Raw genomic sequence first — 25,185 nt, forward strand, 5'->3', positions numbered from 1 at the left:
CTATTTCGTTTGCGCGTATGAAGCCAGAGTTACTTATTACTGGTAAAGTCACATGACATTAATGTATGATTGTACTAATTTATCGATTCCAAAACAGATTATAGTTTTATACTACACAATCTTTTACTTAAGAGTATTCTTTTATTTAAAGCTTTTAACTTTTATTCAAAACTTTTTCTTTTATTCTGAGCTTTTATAAAAACAATAGTTTTTTAATTAATTTTTTATAAACAGATTTATAAAATACTTAATAAGAGTCGAACTCACGATTTGCTATTGACGAATCGATTACTACACAGAACCAAAGTCAAGTGACGTAACATTTTAATTATTATAGTAATATATGATTTTTTAAACTAATTTTTTTTTATAGAGATTTGATTAAAAAAACTTACTTTATTTTCATTTATGCGTTTGTTTTTCATAGAATGTATCATTAGATTTCTGATCTTTACTACATGCGGTGCTAATTTAGCTTGTAATGAAAAACAATATTTGTCTAGGTAACACAAAAGTCTAAAAGATATCGTAAAGACAAAAGTCCTTTTTTTAATTTTTTAAAATTTTAAATAGATATTTTAGAGCTTTGTGTTGTCTGGACAATCAAAATATTTTTTACATTGCACACGATTTGTATTATTTCAATAAATTTTTGTACACAGATAGCACATGATGTAAGAAGTATATGAAAATATACCTCGTTAAATTTTGAATGTTTCTAGGTAATACAACGGAACGTGTTTATTGCAAGTATATACTTGGCACAGTGAGAGCGTCGAGTCGAAATAGTATCCCCCAGACAGTACCTGTCTATAATACTCGACGTATGTATTCGTATAACAGCAGGTCGCTACCGCCACTATCGGGGCTAGAATCGGAGCGTGTACTTCGGCGATCAGCTGTCGCGAATGTTTACATTCGTCGGTCGAGTGCCGGCTCGTGGTGGGGTTGAGACCACCGTCCAGTTTCTTTCGGCCTGTCGCGTCGTGCGGTTCACGTAATCTACAAGTGCTTATCGTGTCTTATCGTCGCGCTGTCGCGCGGTATCGAACAAATGCCAGCGCGCACTTTTCTGTGCTTTCCAGAATTGGGTAAGCTTGCAACCCACCACTGACGCGACTATAAGTCATAGCGATGCATGAGAGGACACGTATCTATGACAAAATATTGAAGATATTTATTTAACGAGTATTATACAGCGATTATAAAAATATAATATGTTTTGAATTAGTATCTGAGCTAATACGCCGGTTAAAAGAGATATATTTATGGCATTAAAAACGATTTAAAAACGATTGTTGCTACAATGATAAGTTTATATTGGTTTATATTCTTATAATGTTATGCTGATCTAATATTTTTATTTTTATATCATTTGATAATTTAATGGATTTGTACCGTTTCTATATTAACTTTGAATACGTGTATTCGTCCTTAAACGGGTTTGTTTCTAAGATCGGATGTAACGTATAATAACCCATTTAAATAGATAAAGAGATTGTTGTCGTAAATGGCTTCAGCAGTTGACTGTTAAATTGTACCGCTATTTGAAAATTAAAATCATATATCGAGGTAGAAATTGAAGTAGAATCAATGATACGGAAATTTTTATATATTTGGTGTAGAAGAAATTCAATAGAAATTAAAGATTTTTACTATACGATATTTTACTATAAGACGAAACTTTGGAGTAACTCAGATCTATTTTTATTGCTTGTCTTTTGACAGCTTTGAGATGTCTGTGAATGTTCTTGTATCTATGATCAAAATACGATGTTTTCTCTTTTTTGTTGTGGATGTAGATGTTACAAGACTTTTTTAAAGCTACGAGTGCTTATGTTACGAATTACTTCATAAATGTACGTATATTTAATCATACAAAATTTACTCATTGATAAAAATGATAATAATAATATTTGTACAACCTTCCAAAAAATTGATATATTTTAAACAAAGTTCTAGATACAAGCGACTGAAATAAAACTTAAAACGGTTGAGTGATGGAAATCCGAGATGATGCACAGGAATCGCGGCTCACAATGCGGGAACTCATCTCGGGACCTCGTACGCTCTCAAACTTCAAACAATTGGCTCCTCTATTTCGCTCGGATTGCCTCTCGTGCTTCTCGTGAGACGCGGAGCATGATTTTCGACAGATACTCGAGGGGCCTCGCTAGACGCACTTTGAACGCCGACGAATAGTCGAGCTTGGCTCCGGGTGCCGCGGCTCGAGCCACCGAAATGGTGTCAGACACCGAGTGTAAATAACCTTATGAACGTAAGAATAGACGTACGAGAGACGAATCGGGTTTATGTATCTCTTGTGCCTTGCGCTAGAGAAAATTCACGGCGGTCGTGTGACGGGAATCCGATTTTAAACCGGCGCGGTTTTATCTCTCCTTGCTTACTTCAGGCACTTTGGCCTTCATGATAAATTGCATAATAAACAATAATTTCTTTGTCTTCTTTTAAAAACAAAACGGTATATCGAGCGCGAACGAAAATTCAGTTTGAAATTGCGACGTGGTTTCAGATTTATGGACCATAAAACTTGTTTATCTATAAACTCGAGTCTGTTACACGCCATTGTGTGAAGACTTGTGGATGAATTCCGTGCAGATATGAATTTTAATTTCTGCAATATATAATAACATCGATTTTATCGTCTATTTTATTTTTGCATTCAGCTGTGGTAGTGTTAATCTTTACGCTTGTCTGCGAATCTTGCTTGATCTCGCATGAGCCAAGTCAAGTAATTGGCGAGATGCTTTCGATTATACAGAGACTTGTCTAATCAAGCTACGGAACGAAACTCGAGTTTAGGTGCAGGATAACTAAAAAATTGGCAGTTTTCCCATTTAATTAATATTAAATTTTCATCGGATCATAAACGACGTTGATGTGCGTACCGTCTGTCTCTGCGTCTAACGTTAAATTTGATAGGCTGAGTTTCGGTTTACATTGCTCTCTGAAAAGTAATAAATCAAAGGAATGAGATTATCTTTTAGAGATATAAGGCGCAAGAATTACGCTTTTATCGAGATATAGTGAGAACCACGTATTTTTTTCTAATTCTGTGATTTACTGAATTTTTAAGAGTAAAAAACACTTTTTACATCAGTTAATGATTTCAACTTTAGATAAGAATAGATATATCTAATAATAATATGATTTAATGATGTCGACTGCAATAGCTATTTGCGATAATAGTTCCTTATTGAAACGTTGAGGTATAGTATGTTGCATCTTATCTTCTTGATCAGCTTCGAGAGATAGTTCCTCATGGTGTGTTATTTGTGAAGAACACATTTCTGCCACAGAGAGCCCGAGAAGCGGGTTGATTCCGTGTACCGAGCGTACATAAAAAGCTGCATATATCTTGTATAAATAGCACCGGGGCATGTGAAGCAACATATACGTAGGGATCGGCGAACAACGAGCTCGTTCTACAGTCGGCTGGCGAAATATCGTGAATAGTACAAATATACGAAAGCGTTATATGTACCTGGGAGTGCGTATCTGCGTCGAGTCTATACGTGAGATTGTTACCGTAACAGCAGTCGTTGGAAAACTCTTTCATCTTTGCTTGACTGCAGTGCCAAGCTGGTCGCTTTATGCACGAAGTCGGATATAAATAAAACCCCTGGTATCGATTTTCCGCATGTCGAAGGGTGACAGAAGGGTCGCAGAAATTGTGATCAATATTGATTACATAGTCAATCACCTTGGCACACTCGTCGTATTTATCAGTTACCGACTACGATATTAGGATTTGCGCCAAGACGTACAGAGTATCTCGCAAAGTAACTTAGAATTTAGTAATTTGGAAGAACAATTTAGAATCTAATACTAATTTGGTAGAGTAATTTGGAATCAATTTTTTTTACAAAAAATAGAGCAAGCATTTATTTGACACTTTCAAGTTAACATTAAATATCCTTGTAATATTAAATATTTCCTTTTGTATATATATACATATATAATTCTCATTTATGTAAATCTAAAGTTTACGTGAAGTTAAAGAATAGATTTTATTCCATAAGTTTAATTCCCAAAGAATGTTCGATTTCAAATTGTTCTCCAATTTTAACTCCAAAGCTATCGGTTCACCAGTATTTTTGTCGTGCAAACGATTCTAAATTGATCAAAGAACCCTTAGATTAAAGCTATCTCTCTGACAGGTCTGGGGACACCCAACATTACGCAGTTTTCTGCGCGACTACGAGGTGAGGTAATCGAACGATTCATAGACCGTCTGGCTGTATATATACAGTATACATAATTCTGTTGAGAGTAAAAGTTCGATGCCCCTATCGGCGGTTCGTACTCTATCTAGTTTAGCTTCATCCTTCTTCTTTGGCGCAGTTTATTCGCTTTCTCTCAACACGTGTTTGAACTTAATTATCGAAGAAAAACTCGGAGGGAAAATTTATCTCTCCGGATTTAGCCAATTCTTTGTTTTTATATTTATATTATAATCTACGGATAATAATTTAACTGATAACTGTATAGATGAAAAGAAAAGAATATTCAACTTTTGCGTACGATATCATTGAATGTAAAATAGTTAATTATAGTTATATACTAAGTAGATGTTAATCTTAAATTAATTTACGCAAGCTTTTATCATAAATAATGATAAAATATGTACAAAATAAAAATAGAATGTAGTAAGAATACGAGCGTGTATAGTAAACAGATAACTACTCGTGACTACTTCGTAACTTTTAAAGACTCTTCTGTTATTATTATTATTATTATTTGGAAAGTTTCCGTTTACAAAATAACGATACTTTATTTACAGTGAAATAAGTAACTCGTTCAAGAACCGTGCTGTTTTATTTCAAGGTTGACGTTTCGAAGAAGTCGTTAGGAGATTCTTGTGTATGCGTGCGCTCGTGCATTTTGCAACTAAGCGATTATGTACACGATGAACGTAAGGTTTATTTAAAATTGCGAATTGTTTGGCTCTCACGCTATGGTAAAGCATGCATGATAATTTTGTTTATACAGAAATGAAGATTAACGTTTAGATCGTAAAACGGGCCGTTTATAATCTGTTCCTTCTAATGTTGCGGATCGAAAGAAAATGAAGTTCTTCAATTAATCTGAATTGATGCCAGATTCTTGTTTCTCTTCTTACCTTTCGACAGGGCTTTACTTCTCAGACTACTATATTGAAATTTGAAGAATTAAGAAAAGATATTGTTGCCGTATGTAAAGAAATGTATTTTCAATGAGATTATTCAAGAATTGTTTGAGTCTGATTTTTGTTGGAAGACAGTCTCGCTCAAATTTAGCCGAAGAATTCGAAGCATCTCATATATTCGTATGTGGCTCGTAAACAGCAGGAAAGACGACGCAACGTCCTTTGCCGTGGTTTTGTTGAGCAGATGGTCCGTAGTGCTTGTTAAAGTCACTCAGTGACTGATTGGTGTCCAAGGTTCCTGCTGCTTAGACATTTTGAACGTGTAACTCGGTCTTTCGCCAATCGCTTACGCGATTGCTTAATTTGGTACACGGTTGAGATTGATATGCAGCGAGCAATGTGTCCGCGCGAAAGGCCGCGATTATCCAGTGGATAACTAAGCAGCCTTTTTTAACAAGGTATATGACTGACGACAAGGACGAACAATCGTACAGTCGGGTTGAAGACGCGGTGATTAATTATTTTACGGCCGCAAATTCTAGAGCATTTCATGTTGCCATGAAAAATGGATTTATTTTAAAATCGTTGAATGTGTGTGTGTGTTCTTTAAATTATTGTTCATGGATCCTTTTAATTACAGATTCAATCAAAATAGTACCTTTTTCTTGAAAACGTCAATATAATTGGAATTTTTTTAATTCACATTATTTGAAAATAAAATGAATCAACTTGAAATTAATTATATATATATATATATATATATTCAATGTATTTATCTTGTTATTTTATTACTATTATTGAGACTGTGATAGGGTTAATTTATTGCTTTATATCTATCGAAACATTAATGTAGCTTTTGTCAAATTAATTTTATAAAAGCATACAATAAAATTTAAATACTAAACGTAATATAAATTATATTTTTTTTATCTCTGTAAACATTTTAAATGGGATCGTATCTTATCTCTTATCTGGGATCACATTATGAGGTGATTTATTATTATCTTATATTTCAACATAGAAGTTCCATTATGCGTGTTTTTATTGGATCGTGTTGTAGGTACCGGCATCACAAAAATCCGTGAACTAATAACGGACTGGTTTGTAATGGCTCACATTCAAATACTATTCCTAACAGTAATGCTGTTCTCAATCTGTTATGCAATGCATATAGAATACTATTGCGTAGTGCCAATACCAATTTGTTGAAACCGTTTGTTAAACGTTTGACCTTTAGTTGGCGTTAACTGTGCATTTATAGACCGCAGTAATGTCAATTGATTTACGTCAATTACAATTGACAATGCTGTATGAAATTTTTTAATAATATTTATTTTATATCATTAAATCAAGATATTAATTTGCAGCACTCTTCTGCTGTATCGTTAAAGTAAGTATAAAAAAAGTTAATCGTGGCAGGTTAGATTTTTGAGATTAATTTTAAGCAAAGCATTACATAATATAATTGTGTTGTTCAAAAATTAATGGTAATAAAACGATAATAAAACAATATCAATAATTAAAATCCATTTAATGTGTAAATTATAATTAGGCAAGAGTATATTGATTCATTTATTGGATTATTTTCTGAAAAAAGAAGCCTCTTGTAAAGTAAAGAGGCTATCCAAAAATTGCATCTCGTAAATATTACGGATGCGGTAAAATATTTTGTTATGGGTTTTAGCAACAGTACTCTCACTAAACGATCATTGAATACTTTGCTCCCCAAAGACAAGGATAAACCTTGTCGCTTGCCTGGCCTTATATATACTGATTTTGATATTCTGCTTACGGGAAAGTATGGCCATCTATTGGCAGACGCGACAACTGTAAGGCGTATACAAGGTGGACTTAAAATACTCATACTTTGGTCTGTTTGCGTTGTTTAAAATTCTCAAATATTTTTGCACTTAAAATGAGATAAATATATATTTGGACGTTGAAAAGAGAGAAAGCGAAGATGCTGAGTGCAAAAAGTGCATGTAACGCGAACAGACCTATTGTCTCTCATCATTTCACCTACGTGTCTTGTCAAAATATCAACAACAGGATATATAGTTATATAAAAATTCTTGTTATTTTTTTATTCTAAAATGCTAAAATGCGCAATTTATATTAAAGAGTATTAATCCATAGTTATTAATTCAAGATTGACGTAAATGTTTAAAGTGTGACACAGAAAGTTACTTTAAGGCCCAGTTTCACAACTCACGGTTAACTCTTAACCGTGGTTCAATTTGTTTCTCATCTCTTTCCAATTCTAAAATTAGTAAGAGACATAAGTTGAATCTCGGTTAAGAGTTAACCATGAGTTGTGGAACTGGGCCTAAGCCTTTCAAAATTTTTCCATTCGTTGAAGCATGAAAGCTATTTCTCTCTCTCGCTTATATTTGCAAACCTTCCTTTCTCGTACTTTAATGGCTGGAATCTATAATTATTATTTATGCAACTGTATAAATGTATATATAATATACACACGCTAAATTCAATATTCTTGTATCATTGTTGACAGCCAGAATGTATGTAACTATTGTTTGAAGCTTGTATTTATCCAGAATAACAATGAGCTTTAATCGTAGGCATTAATTTAGGCATTGTAGATCTTAATATGGCTATTCAGTTGAAAACCTGTCCATACGGGGACATCACGCAATGCAGCGAGACCCGTCATTACCAATATGTTTTTAATTTGCTATCATTACGGTTTAATAGATGCAAGCATTATGAAAAAGAGTACCTGTTCAGAATATTTCTGTCATATTTCCGAAACACTCGACGATAGTTCAATATAATTTTTTCGTAAATTCTTTTTCAAAATTTTTCTCATAAGTTGTTATTTCTGTGTTGATATATATTGAAGTGGCTTGTTTGAAAAACTAATTTATGAAACAGATTTTAAAAAAAGAATACAATGTAATTGAAAACATAAAGAATAAGAAAATACGAAGAATGAAAATATAAAATTTTTCTTTGTTTTCTATATTGGGACTCTTAATCGTTAATGATTGGGTGAACTATTTATAAGATTTCTGGTATAAAATTGATAAATGATTTTTACATATTTACATATTCTTCTTACATATTTACATATTTTTTCTACATATTTACATATTCTTCACATTTATTAGACCAATTATTAGACTAAAATTTATAGATTATCACTGTATTAAACAAACCACTCAATGCAAGATAAGATTATTTGTAATTTTTATAATTATTTTATATAACGATATCTATATACGATTCGCTCTTGCAATGATCGATAATTTCCGTCGCATTATCGAAGATAACAAATATAGTCACGCGCAACTCCAACTCATTAACAGTCAACAACACATTTTTTAAATAAAAAGATATTGTTAATTATAAAATTTTACAGCTTATAAATAATCTTCTAATGTTTTGAAGATAAAACGTAATTTTTTGGATATTACATAAGAAAGTCCAATTGTACGATGATTTTAATATTAGCAAAAGTATATATATTTAATCATAAAATATTCAATTAGAAAATATAGTACATTTTATAATTTAGCTGTAATCTTTAATTGGAGACTAACGATGAATGGTCAGATCTACTTTACGAAAGAGCGAAAAGCTGTCACGTGAATCTAATCTACGGACATGACATCACGCGTGCTCTCCTCGGGAGGAACGCGCGCATATATGTAATGTAATAATGCTTCAATTTTATCGTTCCGCATAATGAAAGATGTCACTGGAGATACGCCAGTTTGCGTAACAGTTGACCGTTAGATCGGAGGTCATCCCGCGACAACCTAGAAACCGCAGAAGGATAAATTCCGACCTTATGATACATCGAAATTTTCTAACTATCGGATAAAAAGGAGTCCTATAAAATCTTGGGAAGTAATGTTAATTTTTCATTACTATCGACATCGATGTTGCTGATAGTGCTGAGGCGTTAATAACAGGTATGGACTTTATAGAATTCCTAATCGGTATTGGATTCGTACGCGTTATTAAATAAACATGCTGTGTAAACAGTAACAGATTTTTATAGTTTTTTATTATATAAGGTGTTTTTAGGAATTCTTAATGCAGACAACATAAATTTCTTTGAGAATTGGAGATAATTTTTCAGCTGTAATTAAAAAAAGTGAAGAATTGCATTAAGAATTGCAGAAAACGATGAAATTTTATTATTCAGTTAATTTTAGGTGAATTTTTTAGTGCAAAAGTATCTCGAATAACCTCATAAATTTCGTTCACCAATTACGTCTATCGTCGAGCATTAATACTTCCAAGAGTTGTCTTTACGTAACTATGAATAATTGCGAAGTAACATTTTGTTTGCGAAATAAGTTCACCAAGTCCTGCGCTCGTAAAGGATCGGTAGAACTATATATATATATATTACGGAGTCATACGAGCGATAAACAAGTAATCAAAGAGATAACGAACATTTATACAAAGTATGCCACACAAAGGTAGCACGACACCCGCGACTTATTATCATTGTCGTCTTATCTGGGTGCAGTTTTTTCAAGGAGGAAACGACAGCAGCACAAGGCTTGAGAGTTGCAAAAGTTTTCGTCCTATCGTAGCAAAATTTACAGTTTGCTTTTGCATTTAAATCGAATGCGAGGCAAAGCAAAACGTAGAACCAGCGTTGACCTCCCTGGTGAAATAATTTTTTACTGAATGATGAGCTTGATGACTGCAATCAGCAAAATATTCTGTGAAGGAATAATTATTTCAAGAAGTTATTTGCGAAATCACTTGTACTCTGCCACATATATCTCACTGTTATTTTACTTGTCGCACTTTATTTTCTTAAGCAGAATTATCTGACGCTAATAAAATCATGTAACGAAAATCTTTCGCGGTTGAATATTTGATCTTTTTTTTTCCGTACACCGGATGTGCACGCAAAACGCAGCGGAAGAAAAATTCATTGCTCTGCAGATAATACGTAGGTGACGAACGTAATCGTGGTTTATCGTGCAATTCATGAGCTACTATGATTATGATTTATTGAACAAGAACGACTCACTGCATCGCGCAATTACGTGCGTAACCAATATTGACTTGCTCCATTATGAGCTTTTCTTATCTTTTGTACAATCCGGAATTACATACATGATTCAATTTACAATAAGCTTTTGCGTAGAGATCAGAATCTGGGCACGAGAGAGATAACTTTTGATTGGTCCGTCGTTTGTGGCAACTCCCGCTTCAATTCAAACTTCGATAACCTTATAATTCAGATAAAAAAAATAAATACATAAACTTTCTAGAATATTTTTTATTAAAAATTTATTAGATTAACTGAAATATTTGAAAATCTATAAATATTGATGATAACAATTATATACACACTATCTGTAAATACTAATGATATTAATGATATTCATAATAAAAATATAATATTTATTTTAATTACATTAAATATTTCATTTATTTCATTGTAAAAAATTCAAACATACTAATTTCGCAAAGAAATGAATTATTTGTTGGTATCCAAGCTTCTCGGTTAATATTTTTTACCCATATAGCTTGTCGTTCAAGATTTTTAGAAAATCTTTTCATTATATATCCTTTGGCTGTTGAATTATTACAATATGGAGCAGCGCAACCACCTATTTTTACTATAAATATTTAATTAATATGTTTTTATTCTTAATATATAATTATCTACGAAATAAATGTAATATAACTTATATTACATTTATATTGTAGAGTACAACTCTAGTAGCACAATTCATTGGCGCAACATTGGCCCAACATATTCTCAATGTATGCCAACGTTTAATCAATATTGCCCCAATGAATTGTGTTGCTCGGGAAAATTATAACATTGACGTTATATTACTTTCAGTCTATGTTGACTGGGACACTAATACATTAAGGTTAGAATAAATAGTAGACAGAGATACTATATATGTACGTATATCTTCTACTCTCGTAGGATTTTGCCACAATCACTCGTGTCCAGACTCTGGTATAGAGTCTCTACTTTTACGGCATCTACCTTGCGCTGAAATAGCCGCGAAAAATGAATTTAAAATTATTAACCGCACAATTCCAAACGATGCGCCGTCAAAGATCGTCGCGATGTAGATTGAAGATGAAATTGTTGTACAAAACGAAGATAAAATTTGTCTATGAAACGTATCGTAAGAAGGTCATACATGGAACTTATATGTATAAAATTGTTATCTACAATGTCTCAATTCCACGTCTCTTTCTTTTTTATTTCGTGTTCATGTCACGATTAATATTTGGTCAGCACGATTTCCAACGAAAGCGACTCTGTATGACAATAGTTGAGAGAGTGTCGCAATTGTGTCGTACATCTGTGCAATTGATTCTGCAATCAGGTGTACCTATACAAAAGCACAGCCATCGCATACAAAACTGTCGTAGACATAAAAGAGACAGTGGTTTGCCGCAATCCACTCTTATCTGCTAACAGAAGATCGTCACGAGTTCAGATTCCCTTTCCTTTTTCCATACACTCTCCTACCTCCTTACATACCGCGAAGGTGGGATTTATTCGTTGTGTCGTATCGAGTGTTGGATCAAATCAGTTGCGAAGTATCATACCTGAGTGACGAGCGGGACTGTCTAGACATAATTCTAATCAGTAATTGGTAGGACGTGCTGATTTTCAACAAGGTTTGTTTCTTTTTTTTTCTTAGATTATACAAAAGGAGAAGTGTTCTCCAATTAAATTGCTTTTTTAAGAGTAAGATCTCATTTAACGTGCGAGGAATATGTCAGGAAAATGTGTTGCGTTCTCTAACGCGTTCGCCAATCGTGAAAAGGATGTCTGATTAATTATTCGAGCGATGACGAGGTGAACTATCAAAAATCTATCAGTTTCTAAAAGATATATAGTTGGTTTCTTTAATTATCTTTTTTTAGAGTTACAATCGTTATTGTCTTTAATTATTTTTAGAGAACACGTGCGACGAAGACTGTACATGCTCATTTGCATTTTCTTGTTTGTGAAGAATGCTCGCTACGCCTTAACGTAATTAGTATTACCATTAAAAAAATCTTAATTAACTGTCTGTCAAAGGCGATTAGTTAATGAACTGAATAGATCCCTGGTGGAAAAATGTTACTGAAATTATTCCACGTTTTGGAATACTTTTCAACATTTTAGCATTTTAAAAAAATTTCAGTTTAATTTCAGCGATTTTTAGCTGAAAAATTCATTTTCGACAAAATTTCAAAAAAAATTTCAGCAAAATTTTCAGACAAATTTTAACAAGAATTTCAGAGAAATTTCAAAGAAATTTCAATTGGATTTCAGCGATTTTTCAGTATGTTAGCTGAAAAATTCACTTTCAGTGAAGTTTCAGCAAATTTTCAGCAATTTCGTTGAAATATTCCAAAACGTGGAATAATTTCAGCAAAACTTTTTCATCAGGGGCATATCTGTGTTTGAAGATATGCTGGAGTATACATGTATAACACATTATAGAAAGCGGCACGTTTCAGTTTGTTATATTTCACTGGCGCTTAACGATTTACATTTTAAAACAATTTTTTCATTTTTCCTATTTTGCTTCAAAACCACGAAAAAATTCGTACAAATATTTTAACGTATAAATCAGTGCGATTTAAACATTTCGTACGACAAAAAGAATTGTTCGTGTTCAGAATTTGTAAGTTCAACGGAAATACTTCTTCCTCTAATCCAAGGATTATTCGTAATTGAACATTATTACGCAATTCAGTCTAGAGGGAAAGAAAGAGAAATACGTTTGACATTTTTTCAGAAAAACACTATAAGTTCTGTATTTACATAGTCATCTAAATTGGAATTCATCTCAAACAGCTTTCCAAAATAAATAAAATACTGAAGATTTTTAAATAGTTTAGTTAAGAATTTAGAGTTCTAAATAATATAGAGTATAGAAGTGTTGGAGGAGTGAAGTTAAAAAAAATCTGAACAGCTTTCCAAAATAAATAAAGAGTAATACGAAAGATTTTTAAATAGTTTAGTTAAGAATTTAGAATTCTAAAAAAATATAGAAGTTAGAGATGTTTAAAAAAATCGCAGTCAGTTATCGACAGCAGTCGAGCGTATCACGAGGATCCTATTTCGTTCGGTCCATTTCGCGCGGATATTTCTCGTGTCATCTTCCGTAGGAATTTTATCTTCGGTAGAGAGAAGTTTCTCGTAGAGAGAAGTTATTATCTCTGCTGGTCGAGCGTGTAAATGATACTGGCCCAATGCGCGTTCCCCGTCGATCGTCGATAATTTCGGGCGTCGCGTCGTCCGTATACCTGACATTGGATTGATTTGAACGAGTATCTACCGCGCGTAATGAATAAGCTCATCGCTCGCGCTTCTCCTCTCTCGTCGCCTCGTCACTCGTTTGTAATTCATTGTGTTGTGCTGGCCCGGACTCGTTCAACACGCCACGTTGAATCGGACCCAACGGCGAAGTCGTAAAGTTCGCGATAGTACGAAACGCGCGCCAGTCGCACGGTACCCATTGTGCTCGCTCGAATCCCCTCATAGGATCCCGTTACATAATCATTTTTTTTTTAATTTTTTCCACAACGGTGCGCACATAACGCTTATCGTCACGGTAGTGCCCCAGCACGCGTCGAACACAATCCGGCGGCATATTATCCAGCTGTGAGTCGATATTTTTACGCTATTTCTATCTGTCCGCGCCCATCATGTCCACACCTTCAGCTCGATATGTTTATGATTCCATAGATCTGTAATTTGTATTAATCACCATTATAAAATTGCTCTGTTATTACGAGAATGATGTAAGTGGTTAGATGATTTAAATTTTTTTCGTCAAACAAAAGAGCGATCGTATCCTTGCAAGATACGATCTATGTTACTTTTGAGCGACGCGACATGATGATAATAATAATAATCGGAGGAAGTCAATCGAAGTGATCACGTGAATTTGTTTTGGCGTAAATCCAGGTAAAATACATTTCGCAAATTTATTTCAATTAGCTTTATATAAATTCTGGACTTACGCGCTGCTTTCAAACTGATCGATTCGATGAAGCATTTGATTTAATTTGTATGATAACCTGGGGTTTAGATTTTAATCTAGATTAATCTATGATATTGTTGATAAGCCGATACATGTGATACCTTTATTATTATTACGTAGTGCGTATAATCTCACATTAATTTATACATTTACTTGCACATTTTACTTGCAGTATGGACATTTGTTATGAATATTGTAAGCCATCCGAAATTTTTATGAGTTGGTGTATTAAGATGACAATTAGAAGCTTATTTCAATGTTGTTAAGATAATCGATCGTAATTTAATAAATAATACATATTAATCGTTATTTCATATAATTAACCTGGATGAGTAATATTAACGATTAATTAGAGGACAAGTATTTATTGTTCAAGAAGTTCCATTTTTTGTGTCGCAAGAAGAATGTTTATTACTTTTTTTTTCATAAAATTCGAATAATTACATTATAATTTATATCTATTAAATGTTTTCTTTTTCCTTATGTTTTCATACACAGTTTGTGCATTAGACTGTCATCAGTTTGTGGATTAGATATCATGTCACAAGATAATCACATGCTACATTGTTTTCGCTAGTTATTTGTTGTTTACTTTGATTATTATCGTATCATTTAATCGACATGCGCTCTTTTTTTCAAATAACTTTTGTCGGATACGATCTTGCGAACCGTAATCTCACGTACTTATTAACCATTACATGTACGTGAAGTATTTGTTGCCTCGAGTTTATTAGGGTTACAACCTAATCAGCAATCATAAGTGGTTATTCTTCCTCTCCCTTTCTTTCTAGTTGATTCTTCGTGCTTTCCTTTTACTGTAAATTTTCTTTATCTTTAGACAATTTTTATTCACGAAATATAGTCAACTTTTGTTCCCCCCCCCCCGACTGTCTTCTTCCTTTCTCTTTTTTTTTTATAACAATGAGCGGAGATGAATGTTAAAATTAACAATTTATCTACTTTCGCCATGCCATTGTAAAACTCGGATATTCATACAATTCATTTCACAGGAAACCAACGCCCGTCTGCCATTAATTCATCGCAGTTTTACCTATTTATCGCATTTTCGCACGCAACGTATTGTATTCTATAATTATCTCTTAACCTCATTTGATGTTAAAGGCATTAAATGTTATAAGTACTCTTTATATATATTTTTCATTTAATTAAGGAGATTAGACTTCAATTTATTTCATAAAAATTGACTTTCGCAATACATTAATTCATGATCAGTTAAGATAAATCGTCTTCGCTATAAAGTTAAATTAAATAATGCCAATAGAAAAAAAGAATTCTTAATATTTTAGAGAGAGTTTGCATTTTCTCTTAATAAACGTAACAAGCTTAATAAAGCTTTTTATTAACATCAATCATGAAAAGTGTCTAGTGTCAGAGGAAAATGTTGTTAAGTCTATCTCTTCTTTTACGTTTTAATATCAATTGATGTAACAATTGAAACTAATTTGCAATAAATAAATATTAATTTGTAAAATAAATATTAAACAGGATGAAATATGTGAAAGAGTTCTTAATGTCCACTCTTGTGAGCACATCTGCATGTGTAAACGAAACAAGCCACTTAGCCAATTACAGACTCTCGTGCGACCAAGTAATAAGAGAAGAACTTGCGACAGGCAACATTAAATTCAGCAATCTTCTAAACAAATATTTTGCTGAACTACGCCCACGTAAAATGTTCTCATGATATTGTCTTCTTTTAAAAAGAAAACAATATAATTATATAATAACAATTTAATGTGGTTCGTTTAAATTGATCATTTCTTAAACTGATGTCTTGTGGCGTTGAAATACAACAAGGATGAATCTATCGGTACAGAAATTATAGCATGCAACAAGTATTTTCTGTGTGAAAATGCTGGTTAAAGTAATTAGACATTATACAATGGCGTCTACCAGTATTTTGACGTCATCGAAAATTAGCCGTATGAGTAATAGTGAACTGATAAGGAAATTCCTTAGATAAATGTTAATTTTTGGTTAAATTAGTCGTATGAGTAATGGTGAACTGATAAGAAAATTGATTAAAATTGCTTAGATAAATGTTAATTTTTGGTTAAACTATAGTTTTACTGATGCTGTATCATAAAGATAGCTTTAAAGAAGACATGGATAAATGTAAAAAAATGTTATAGGCCGATATTCATAATTGGTTCTTATATTTAAGATTTTAAGTACAGTCTTAAGATATCATAAACCAATTAGAGTCATAGCATGTTAAGACATTACTTGAGACGGTCTTAAAATAAACGAACTATGAATACTACTTTAAGTACGTAAATTGATGTGAATTATTTTTTCTAATTTTTCTTCTTTTATGATTTCTCATCTATTATGAAGACTTATATTGTTATGAGAAGAGGATACTGTTTCCGACTGTGTCTGACAAACGTCATTTGAGATGCATGATTTCTGCGAACGCATCTTCGATTTCTACGAATTTCCTGAAACTCTATAATGTGTCTCGAATCGTTTGTTATTTAAGAGTTTGGCTTCCTCCTTCTCAAATTCGATATACGCATCGTTTATACAATATCAGTTCTTGGATAGCATTTGAGAGCAAGAGTGTAACACATCAGCGTTATTTTTTTTTATCCAGTGGGACGCGATAAAGCGAGAATTTAACCCGACGAGGGTGTGCCGACACGAGTGTAACACTTTTATTCAGCGTACATATTTATGGAGCGTCTCGCTTATCTGGCACTCCTGTTTACCCTTGCGTGTCTGCCTACTACGTGAAAATAGCGCCGTAAAACATTTTACTTGAACTTTCGGCAACCGAATTTAACGTCAGGTATAACGAGTTTAAAATACGCCTGTGCATTTCCCGTATTATATTTTTCACGCGAAATTTATGTTTGCCGGTAGATAAAACTCGTACATGTACGTTGCATTTGATAGTAACTTCGCAAACATCACTCCTTTAAAAAGACCTTCGATTTTCCAAGGTCGAGTTTAGAAAACGAACTATTTGCAAATCAAATATTGACGGTTTCCCCGTCGACAAGGAAAGTCTTTTATCGCGGTTTTCAGTATTTCCGTGTTTTTTTCTCGTGGTCTTTCTTCATTCACAGTCGCTTTTTGGGTTTCGTTCGTCTCTCATAGAATAGCTACTTTAGAAAAGCTACTGAAGAAAAGAAGTAAATGATCTATTTGGAAATTTACTTTGTGCATTTCGTCTTGCTTTGTCTTTCAAATGTAATTTCTATTAAATACATAGCAGAATTTTCTGCCATTTATATTGATTTGTTTATCTAGTGGATCTAAAGGCTCTATTTTTTTTACTCACTTTATTAAGATCTTACAAATATATTAATTATCAAATATTTAAAATACGTGAATATTTCATTATACCGACATAGTGATTTTTATTTTTTCTTTCGCATTTTTTGTCTTATATGACACATTTATTGATCGATATATATTAACGATAATAATTAACGTGTATCGTGCTAACAAGACGCAATTACGATTGTTTTATTTAATATTAATGATTGTTTGATGGTTTTCGGAAATAATTAAAAATTTGAGAGCATTTCACTTCCTTTTACGTATTTAATGTATCTCTTTTACTTACACATTTTGTTCTACATTTTTTTCAAAAATAACTAACAAGAAAAAATTTCATCCCATTTGATAAATTAACTATATTATTTACATTAAACGGAAATATAATAGCTTTTTAAATTTATTTGAACAAGATATACGAGATACACGTTTAATAATTTTCAGAAAATTTAATAAAAATTATGACTTTATATAAACAATTATCTTTATTAACAAAATAAAGTATTTCAAAATAGTCGTTTTGCGTCATACCTTCGTTATTTTCTGTTATATTTGATGCAAGTTGCAATTTATAAAAAATATTATCTCTTTCGTTGCAGGGTAAGGATTAAATTGCTTTGAAGATGGGGGCGATGTTCAGAAGCGAGGAGATGGCCCTTTGCCAGCTGTTCATTCAGCCGGAGGCAGCTTACCTTTCTGTTTCAGAACTTGGAGAAACTGGTACGGTGCAATTTCGCGACGTAAGTTGAAAATTAAGTGTAATCTCCATTGATTACTTTAGTTAACTTAATAGGTCTGATTAGTTTGTTACTCATCATTTACAAATGATGATTTGAATATGTTAGCTGATGCGTTTGAAGTTATTTAAAAATTATTTTTTTGTAAAAATGAGAAACTCATTTTCTATTATTATTTTATAATAATTATTAGAAAGAAAGAGAGAAGAGAAAGTATTCTTCTATTAATTAACAAAAGTAGTCCGTAGATTAAAGAAATATTTAATTAAAATATTATTGGAATTCTATAATATTATAACATATATAATTAAACTTCTAATAATAATAGATAAATTGAAGTAAATAATAAAATTAATTAAATATAGAATATCATTTTAATTCTTTAACGGCGAGATTTTTTATTACAGTTTACCTAAAACTTTATGAATTTCATATAAAAATGGTACAAACATTTTAACTTTGTTATTCTTTAATATAAATTTTACATCAAATTAAAATGTTTCAATAGATATTATGAAGTATATAAATGTAAGTATATAAAGCTTATTTGAGGTACAAAATCTTTTAATGCATTTTCATTGCAGATGCATTAATGCAGATGATTGAAAATTAATGAATGCATAAGTTATGTGAGAAAGAGTAAATTTTTGGTGCGTTTGTTTAAATTGTCTTTGAACAGTTCATCGATACGATTTTTTCTGATTACAGCGGAAATTAATCACGTTTATTTTGACGTAATATATAGCTCAACGGCGACTTGAATTATTTTCAACGGAAGTTCGTCAATGAAGTCCGACGATGCGACGAACTGGAGCGCAAACTTCGGTACATCGAGGCAGAGGTCAAGAAAGATGGTGTGCCGATCCCGGATAATCTTACGGAACTACCACGCGCGCCTAACCCACGTGCAATTATAGATCTCGAGGTAAAAATCTCCTGCAAAATGTTTTGAAAACTTATTTCAACGTATTTACCGCTCGTAAAATAAATTTGAATAAAATAGATCAGATCTAATCCCTTGTTTTTGATCAATATAATTTAATGACATGTTCATAAAATATGATATATTCAATAGGAATGTTTCACATTTTATTCTTTGATAGAAAAAATATTTTTGTTAAATAGTTACTAAAATAAAAAATGAATTTTTTTTGTTTTGGTTCATAACAAGCGTAAATATGCCTTGTGTATATCTATGCAAAAAGAATCAGTTATACAATAAATGTTTACGTTAAAATGTAGTTTTATAATATCTTTAAAAAATGATAAATGAGAAGAGAGATATTCCAAATTAAAAACTTGCTGTTAATTAATTGCTATTATATACAAAAAATATTATTTTTAATAATTTTGGTATTTTTAAATTGCGCATCATACGTTCGCTATATGTCAATTGCATTACCTCCCTCAATAGGCGCATCTCGAGAAAACGGAGAACGACATACAAGAGCTGAGCCAGAACGCGGTGAATCTGAAGAGCAACTATCTCGAGCTGACGGAATTACAACACGTACTCGAGAAGACACAAGCGTTCTTCACGGAGGTACCTAAAGTACTCGTAGTTCAGCAGCTTTTGCTCATAGCGCCGTCCTCCTTCGTGTAATCGATGTTACCGTTTTGTCGAAGAATCAAGATTCGTTTCTTCTTCTTCTATATCAACAGGAAGAAGCCAACGACTCGATCACCAAGGCGCTCATCAACGAGGAAGCACCGAATCCCGCCATTTCGATTCGCGGACGTCTGGAGTAAGTTATAGTTATGATGAAATTGTTCAGACAAGATCTTTTCTCGTGTGTGTTAATATAACATTAATATATTAAATGTGTATTAATATATTAAATGTGTGACATTTAATAATATTAAAAGAACATCTTTGTACACGTGTAAGCGTTTTTATGACGGCTTTGCTGCTTTTATCTTGACGAGTTTTTAATCCAATAATGGGATTTGCCTATAAATAATAAACTTTTGCTATATTACTCATAATTTATCTAAAGAAATAATTTTAATTAGTTTAATTAGTTTTTATTAGTTTAATTATTAGTTGTGTAATTAATCTGTTGTGATTACATAAATTCGATTAATAATATTTAATGGATAATAATTTTTATTGGATCATTTTTTTAATAATTTTTGATCGTGATGAAAATGAAAGATTATTAAGAAAGTTTTTTAAACAAAAGAATTATCTTTGATTCATTGCTTTATGTGTGTAATTTTTATATATAATTTTAGATATTATTTTATTATATTTCTAAGATTATAAAAAAATTTAGAGATAAAAGTTTCAGACACAATTTCTTTTCGAACAATTTTATATAATTTGTTTTCTAATAAATTTGATATAAGAATTCTTATAGCGTTGCGACTAGAGATGTAAAATTACTGTCAAATTCAATTTTATAATTACTTACGGTAAAATTACGGTAAAATGGTAATTTAATGATAATTTTGATAAAATTTGTTGTTTCTTATAGTTTTATGCACAAATAGACTGTATTTTCGTACTATATATTGTATAAAATTATACAATTATTCAATATTTCTAATAGGAACCGCTGATAGAATAACAGGGCTATTGATTAAATCTAAACGTACCCTATTGAAAACAATTACGTCACAAAGTTACATAACAAAATCATGTAATTAAAACATGTAAATCACGCAATGAATTCTTCCAAATCAGTACGTGATTTTTTGAAATCATGTAATTTGAAAAGTTACACGATGATATATTTTTTTTCTTCTATTTTTATCATTTAATTTTATAAGTTTATAAGGTATGAAAAATATAGTTTAAGACTACTGTACTTGTCACATTTTTTGTTTTCAAAATTTTAATAATTTATTTAAAGTTTCTCTAGTTACTACGTATCTATATAGTTTCTTAATTATTATATCAATAAGTAGTATCAAAATAAAAATTTAAATTAAATAAAGTGTTTTTAAACTTTTTAACTTAATGACTAAATGTACTCTTATATCAAATTACTTTATTTTTATAATTTTTTTAAATTACCATTTTACCAGCCTCCATAAATTACTGACTAATTTATGGTAAATTACCGAGTAAATTATCGTAAAATTTGGTCATTTTCATCTCTAGCTGCGACAGACAAAAGACACTACCATATTTAGTATACGTTCATCTACAATACTGACACAATAATATATCGCTTAATAAATCATGATGCTATAACGATATCTGATTTTTTGCAGATTCGTCGGCGGGGTAATAAATCGCGAACGAGTTCCAGCCTTTGAGAGAATGCTGTGGCGTATATCACGTGGAAACGTTTTCCTTCGACAAACCGAACTTGATAAACCGTTGGAAGACCCAGCTACGGTTAGCTCTGATTCTTCTTTTATCTTAATGCAGAGAAATTATTTAATTTATTGTATTTGCTAATCTCTGTCAGTTATCTCATACGCGTGAAACAAATAGGACGCATAAATATCAAAATGGAATTAACGATCCTCGAAAGATTAATTTGATTTTGCTTTAAAAAACGTTGCAAAATGAAAAAGCTGCACGTTCATCGATGCGCCTGATTCCCTTTTTTCGCGAATGTTTTCAGGGCAACGAAATCTATAAAACAGCTTTCGTGGCATTTTTTCAAGGAGAACAATTGAAGACCCGTATTAAAAAGGTTTGCACTGGCTTCCACGCCTCGCTTTATCCATGCCCGACTAGCCATGCAGAACGTCAGGAAATGCTAAAAGGTGTGCGAACACGATTAGAGGACCTTAAATTGGTGAGAATTGTTGTGTCAAAATTAAAAATGTTAATATTTAAATAATACTTAATGCAAATGTGTGCGTTTTATAAATATACTTAATAGATATATTCTTAAATATCACAATTTTATTATTGATATTAATTATTACAATTAATTTTAATTAAATTAAAGAAATATTTTAATTTTTGAATATTTAATCGAGGCAATACGAAAATTTCTTATTTGAACAACTTTTCTGCTAAGGTACTAAATCAAACGCAAGATCATCGCCAGCGTGTTCTGTATAACGTAGCGAAAGAAATACCAAACTGGAGTATCATGGTGCGAAAGATGAAAGCTATTTATCACACAATGAATCTGTTCAACATGGACGTGTCGAAAAAATGTCTCATCGGAGAATGCTGGGTGCCCATTGCCGATCTCGGGACCGTACAAAATTGTCTCACGGAAGGATCGGTTAGTGTATATTATATGTATAAGTTTAATTTGATTATGTATATATAAGTTTTCTATTACCTGACAAATAAAGTTTTTTCTATTATGCATGGAAAAAATTATATTTCTGTTTAACACAATATTGCTTCTAGTCAATTACTTAATCGTCTTTTTATTTTTAAAATATATAAGACAATAAAAAATATTCACATTCTGCGTTATAAGTTTAATTTGATTATGTGTATATATATATATATATATACAGAAACTTTATTTGTAATAGAAAATTTCATAAGATTAGATATTATACTTGAATCAATATTTATAAGTAAATTGAATTTCCGAGTAGCTGCACAATATAGAAACAACTTTAAACCGTATTTTGTCGAGTAATTTACAATTCGTTGCGAAGCAGAAAATTTTTGTATTATTAATCAACTTGGAAGACTGATAACAGCAGATAACTCGAAACATAAGATTAAATTATTGAACGAAGAAATATGGGATTTTTTAGCGGCAATGTGGAAGCTCTATACCGTCTTTCCTCAACGTGATCCACACGGATGAAAATCCTCCGACGTTCAATAGAACGAATAAGTTTACAAGAGGTTTTCAAAATTTAATTGACTCCTACGGTGTGGCATCGTATCGTGAAGCTAATCCAGCACTTTACACTATCATTACGTTTCCCTTTTTATTTGCCGTTATGTTTGGCGACGCTGGTCATGGTAAGTAGTAAATCCAAGCAAGCAAAACAGTAAACAAATATATACATATTTTGTTAAGTAATCCTTATGGGTGCGTGACTTGTGCTAGGATTCATATTGACGCTTTTTGGTTTGGCCATGGTGTTAATGGAGAAAAAGATCAGCGCGCAAAAGTCGGACAACGAAATCGGGAATTTATTTTTCGGCGGTCGTTACATCATCCTTCTCATGGGTTTGTTTTCCATCTACAGTGGTTTTATCTACAACGACATATTCGCAAAGTCAGTTAACATATTCGGATCTAGTTGGAGGATCAAATATACGCTCAACGATACATTACATAACAAGGAGTTAGATCTGTCACCAAATGCGAATGAGAGCTACTTGCAGTATCCCTATCCTCTGGGTATGGATCCGATTTGGGCTCTTGCTGAAAATAAAATTGTATTTCACAATTCGTTCAAGATGAAAGTATCGATTATTTTTGGCGTCGCGCACATGATCTTCGGCGTCTGTATGAACGTCGTCAATATGATGTAAGTATTGTAATTTGGACGGAAGAAGTTAAGAGTCGCGATTATCAAAGTACTATTGTTAGAAGAAGAAAGATGTACCGTTGTAGATACGTTATCAATACATATTTTATTATTAAGCAGCGTTAAAATATATTCGTAGCATAATTTTTTTTAAGATTACGAAATTGTAAGCAATATTTTATGCACCATGATATTTAAATGATAGTTTTGAAGAGTTATATTATAAGTAATTTCGAGATAATTCAGTAGAAAGTATTTTCGAATTTCCGTTCGCATAAAATAGCTTCATTTTTTCCGAAGAAGACATAATCAAAGCCTGTTTAATATATATATTATATCACGCGTTGTAATTTTTTTCAGGTATTTCAAGAAATATGCTAGTCTGATCCTTGAATTTCTGCCACAATTGCTCTTCCTTCTATTGCTATTTTTTTACATGACTGTCCTGATGTTTATTAAATGGATTTTGTACGAGGCTTCGGCTGAAGGTAAATATTAATTTATCTTCAAACCTGTAATTTTGCAACATGCCCACATGGCACATATATTTATCGTAATGCGATGCTTTGTGATACAGATCCAGGACGAAGACCAGGTTGTGCACCGTCGGTGTTAATTACATTTATTAACATGATGCTTTTCAAAGATGCCGTTGTGCCCAAAGATTGTTCCCAGTATATGTTCGAAGGACAGGATATTTTGCAGTTGGTTTTACTTTTCTCCGCTCTTTTGTGCATTCCAGTAATGCTCTTCGGGAAACCATTATTTATTCTATTTTCAAAGAGAAGATCTCAAGGAAGGAAGATTTATGTAAGTTGTTTTGCTTTGTGCATAATTACTATCTACTTATTTATAAAATTATTAATAATAATGATTTATTTTATGGTACCCATAATTTTTACCAATAAAAATACGACTCTTCGATTTTTATCTCACGTTGTAAGCATCACTTGTATACATGAAATTAGTAATTTTAGCAACTTTGATGAGCGTCGCAGATGTAATCGCTGACGTAAACTTAGTAAACGACATAAATAATAATAATAATAAATATCTGAAAATGATGGATTATTAGACGAAATGGGAGAACTGTGGCGTTCTGTATTTAATTTCTGTATTTAATCACGATTACGAATGAATTGACGCTGACGTTACACTGTGCGTTGTTACTTGTTCAGAGCAACGGGAGTGCGTCTCAGGACATCGAGTTACAGGCTCAAGAATTGCCTAGCGCAGGCACCAGCAAGGATACTGCGGCGGAAGATCACAGTCACGAGGATGACAGCTTTGGTGAACTGATGATCCATCAAGCCATCCACACCATAGAATACGTGTTGTCTACAGTTTCGCACACTGCCTCTTATCTACGATTGTGGGCCCTGTCTTTGGCTCATTCGCAGCTGTCAGAAGTGCTATGGAGTAGAGTATTGCGAATAGGTTTAGGCGCCGAGGAGGGTCAATACGTCAACAGTATTATCCTGTTCTTCGTGTTCGCTGTCTGGGCCTTCTTCACCGTCGTCATTCTCGTCTTAATGGAAGGCCTCTCGGCATAGTACGTATGTACTAGACT

At 32.3% G+C, this 25,185-nt stretch overlaps 1 protein-coding gene across 3 annotated transcripts; it reads left to right on the forward strand.

Annotated features, from left to right (window-relative positions):
- The first annotated feature begins 698 nt into the window (after window positions 1-698).
- Vha100-2 (V-type ATPase subunit a family protein Vha100-2) lies at window positions 699-25,168 on the forward strand. 3 transcript variants are annotated; one of them, XM_018451030.1, is made up of 13 exons: window positions 699-1,091; window positions 18,060-18,200; window positions 18,943-19,122; window positions 19,612-19,740; window positions 19,860-19,942; window positions 21,417-21,543; window positions 21,776-21,952; window positions 22,181-22,393; window positions 22,887-23,100; window positions 23,189-23,615; window positions 23,976-24,103; window positions 24,193-24,425; window positions 24,794-25,168. In XM_018451030.1, exons 2-13 carry the CDS (start codon window positions 18,084-18,086, stop codon window positions 25,166-25,168), a joined length of 2,403 nt encoding a protein of 800 aa, XP_018306532.1. In that variant the 5' UTR covers window positions 699-1,091; window positions 18,060-18,083. The 3 variants fall into 3 exon arrangements, with proteins under 3 accessions (XP_018306532.1, XP_018306531.1, XP_018306533.1); XM_018451029.1 differs by lacking the exon at window positions 699-1,091 and adding an exon at window positions 11,694-11,791; XM_018451031.1 differs by lacking the exon at window positions 699-1,091 and adding an exon at window positions 13,594-13,772.
- The last annotated feature ends 17 nt before the right edge of the window (window positions 25,169-25,185 follow it).

Source organism: Mycetomoellerius zeteki, unplaced genomic scaffold, assembly GCF_001594055.1.
Source record: "Mycetomoellerius zeteki isolate Tzet28-1 unplaced genomic scaffold, Tzet1.0 scaffold31, whole genome shotgun sequence".
In the NCBI taxonomy this organism is placed as follows: domain Eukaryota; kingdom Metazoa; phylum Arthropoda; class Insecta; order Hymenoptera; family Formicidae; genus Mycetomoellerius; species Mycetomoellerius zeteki.